Genomic DNA, 3,417 nt, shown 5'->3' on the forward strand with positions numbered 1-3,417 from the left:
ATATGACAAAGAAAAAACAAAATATACATTAGTTGAATTGAGGCCTCTGTGATCCATATCAAGTTTATGAGAAAAATTTTCAGCCTAAATCACATGACATTACATTTGTCCACGGGTTTCGAACCAACCACTGTAGTTCATCACCGTGTGGTTCTTGTCCTGACGATGAACCACACTGGTTAGTTCGAAACGCGTGGACAAATGTGATGTCATATAATTTAGGTCAGAAAAAATTCTCATAAAATAAACATTATTTAAATTACACTATTTAAAAAATAAAAAAATAAAAAACAAAAAACAACTATTGCATTTTATGCTTTAAAAAAACTCTTTCGAAAAGTGGAGGCGTGGCTCAAAACTCCGCTCTTGCGCAAAATTTCAACTAGAAAAGATTATTCAATATTCTTAGAAGATATTTTAACAAATATATAATAGCCACGCGTAATAATTGCCGTGTGGTTTGCAAATTTTATATTAATTTTACTTATCACCGATGATTTAATCAAACAATGACTTAATTTTACTCTCTGCATTTTATGTTTTTTAAAAAACCTTGCGAATAGTGGAAGCACTGTTCAAAACTCCGCTCTATCGCAAAATAAATATTACTCAAGATTCCTAGCAGAAATTTTACAATATACATAATCGCCACGCGTAAATAAATATTACTCAAAATTCCTAGCAGAAATTTTACAATATACATAATAGCCACGTGTAATTGCCATGTGGTTTGGAAATTTTATATTAATTTCACTTATGACCTATGATTTAATAATCAATTGAAACATAACACATTAGCTCTTCTATTTAAATTACTACAAGTTTATTATCACCGATACTCTACCCAACCAATCAACATGCAACACATTGCTTACCTCGTGATAATTGAAATTTTATGAGCACCAATATTCCGGCCAACCAATTGAGAGTTAAGGCACTTATTTTCTATAAAATGATAGCCCCTCCCTCATTTAAAGAAAAAAAAGGAAATAGGAAATTTCCCTTGTTTGGTAGTTAGGTAGAAGTTCTGGTATATTTTATTTAGTTGCAGTTCAATTAAATTCCTCTTTGCTTTGGGAGCCGTAGAATCTCCGCTACATTTTAGTTGCAGTCAATTGTGTATTATCTGCTGTGTATACGTTGCAATATATTCACGGTAATATTGGGCATATACATAGAATGCTGTAAGATGAGCCTGCAGATTGTGCAGGCCGTGGATCGCCAGGCTCTAGCACAAATCCAGTGCAAAGAACAGAGACAGAGCATCAGCAAAAGTACTCTGTACTCCTGGAATGGAGTGCATGTCGGAGAGCAAGGTCTGGGTTCAGAAATTGCACAGACCCAATAAATAGAGGAGGGCTAAAGTGCAGCTAAAAGGCACACAGACCATGGAGATGAAGATGAAGATGGAGATGAAGCCCAATATTTTGATGGGGAAATACGAATTAGGGCGCCTGCTGGGGCAAGGGACGTTCGCCAAGGTCTACTGCGCCAAGAACCTGAAGACCGGCGAGAGCGTCGCCATTAAAGTCATGGATAAAGAAAAAATCCTCAAGGTCGGCATGATCGAGCAGATTAAACGGGAAGTCTCGGTTATGAGACTGGTTCGGCACCCAAACATCGTTCGGCTCTACGAAGTCATGGCGAGCAAATCCAAGATTTACTTCGTCATGGAGTATGTGAAGGGCGGCGAGCTCTTCAATCGGGTTGTGGAAAAGGGGAAACTGCAGGAAGAGGAAGCGAGGAAGTATTTTCAGCAACTGATTAGCGCGGTAGATTTCTGCCACAGCCGGGGTGTGTATCACCGGGATTTGAAGCCGGAGAACCTGTTATTAGACGAAAATGGCGATATGAAGGTCACCGACTTCGGCCTCAGCGCGCTGCCGGAGCAGTTCAGACAGGACGGCCTTCTCCACACGGCATGCGGCACGCCAGCGTACGTTTCGCCTGAGGTGATTACCAGGAAGGGCTACGACGGAGCCAAGGCCGATATCTGGTCCTGCGGGGTCATTCTGTTCGTGCTCCTGGCGGGCTACCTGCCGTTCCAGGACGCGAATGTGATGGTGATGTATAAGAAGATCTACAAGGGGGATTTCAAGTGCCCGCCCTGGTTTTCCTCTGAAGTCCAGCGTTTGGTTCTCCGGCTGCTGGACCCTAACCCTCGGACGAGAATCACCGTTCCGCAGCTCATGGAGGTTTCTTGGTTCCGCCGGGGCTTCAAGCGCCCGCAGGCCGACAACGAAGTTGATGTCGGCCAGCTGGAAGATGTTGACTCGGCTTTCCCCGCCCCTAAGCCGGCCTGCCTGAACGCCTTCGACATCATTTCCCTCTCGCCCGGGTTCAATCTCTCGGGGCTGTTCAAGGATGATGTGGTGAAGCAGGAGGAGTCGAGGTTCACTTCGACTCAGCCGGCGTCGAGCATAATGTCGAAGCTGGAGGAGATTGCCAGTCTTTTCAGGTTCAGTTTCAAGAAGTCGAAGGACTGTAAGGTGAAGTTGCAGGGGTCGGAGCAGGGGCGGAAGGGGCATTTGTCTATTGATGCCGAGATTTTCGAAGTCACACCGTCGCTCTTCGTGGTGGAGCTGCGGAAGACCGGTGGGGATTCGCTGGAATACAGTAAGTTCTACAGTCAGGATCTAAAGCCCGGCCTCAAAGACATCGTCTGGACATGGGATGGCAACAGTCAATAAATGTATATTCACTGTATATACTCCAGGATGTTTGTTCAGTTTAATTGTATTTTTGAGTTAAATGATTGGTTGAATCTGCAACCTGCTATGATTGTAAATATAATCCTGGCAGAATTGATAGGATTGAGATCGAGCTGCTTCTGTTCTTTCGTTGTCAATATATTTGTGGCAGGATTAGTAAGATTTAGATGGCGGTTGATGTAGTAATCTTCTTCAAAAACCCTACGATGAAGGATCTCAAATCCATCTGTGACTACAATTCTTGTATTGTAACTACATTTCTTGTATTAGCCTGGCCACTTGATCCAGATAAAATTGAGATTCAATAAATTTGTGATATTTTGGATATGCTTTCTATTATGTAGAATAGAGAACGAGCATGGAGAAAAACAGGTGGTCTCGGACAAGGAAGGGGAGCCAAAACAGAGGAGCGTAGCAGCCAAGGATGGGTTTGGCTAATAAGGTGAAACAGAAAAAGCAGCAATGATTAACAGGGAGAAAACAGAGGTTCAGGGGGATTCAGGGAGATGTAGGGTAAATAAAGCCTTCTATGTAGTTCAGGGAATTCAGGGAGATGTAGGATACCATTAAAAATACATGTTGAACAACAAAAAAAAATTACAATTTAATTATTTATTTTCCTAAATTTCGGTCAAAAATTTTAAATGGTATAATAATTAAACCAGATTTTTCTAAAATTATTGTGATAATTTTATTAATCACTGGG

The 3,417-nt window shown here is 41.9% G+C and overlaps 1 protein-coding gene across 1 annotated transcript; it reads left to right on the forward strand.

Annotated features, from left to right (window-relative positions):
• The first annotated feature begins 1,255 nt into the window (after positions 1–1,255).
• LOC149243189 (CBL-interacting protein kinase 5-like) lies at positions 1,256–3,036 on the forward strand. Its single transcript, XM_089374449.1, has one exon. It carries the CDS (start codon positions 1,389–1,391, stop codon positions 2,688–2,690), a length of 1,302 nt encoding a protein of 433 aa, XP_089230575.1. The 5' UTR covers positions 1,256–1,388; the 3' UTR covers positions 2,691–3,036.
• Positions 3,037–3,417: the final 381 nt, after the last annotated feature.

This window comes from Pinus tabuliformis, chromosome 8 (assembly GCF_031772625.1).
Source record: "Pinus tabuliformis cultivar Carrire ecotype Pingquan chromosome 8, CPIR1, whole genome shotgun sequence".
Classification (NCBI taxonomy): domain Eukaryota; kingdom Viridiplantae; phylum Streptophyta; class Pinopsida; order Pinales; family Pinaceae; genus Pinus; species Pinus tabuliformis.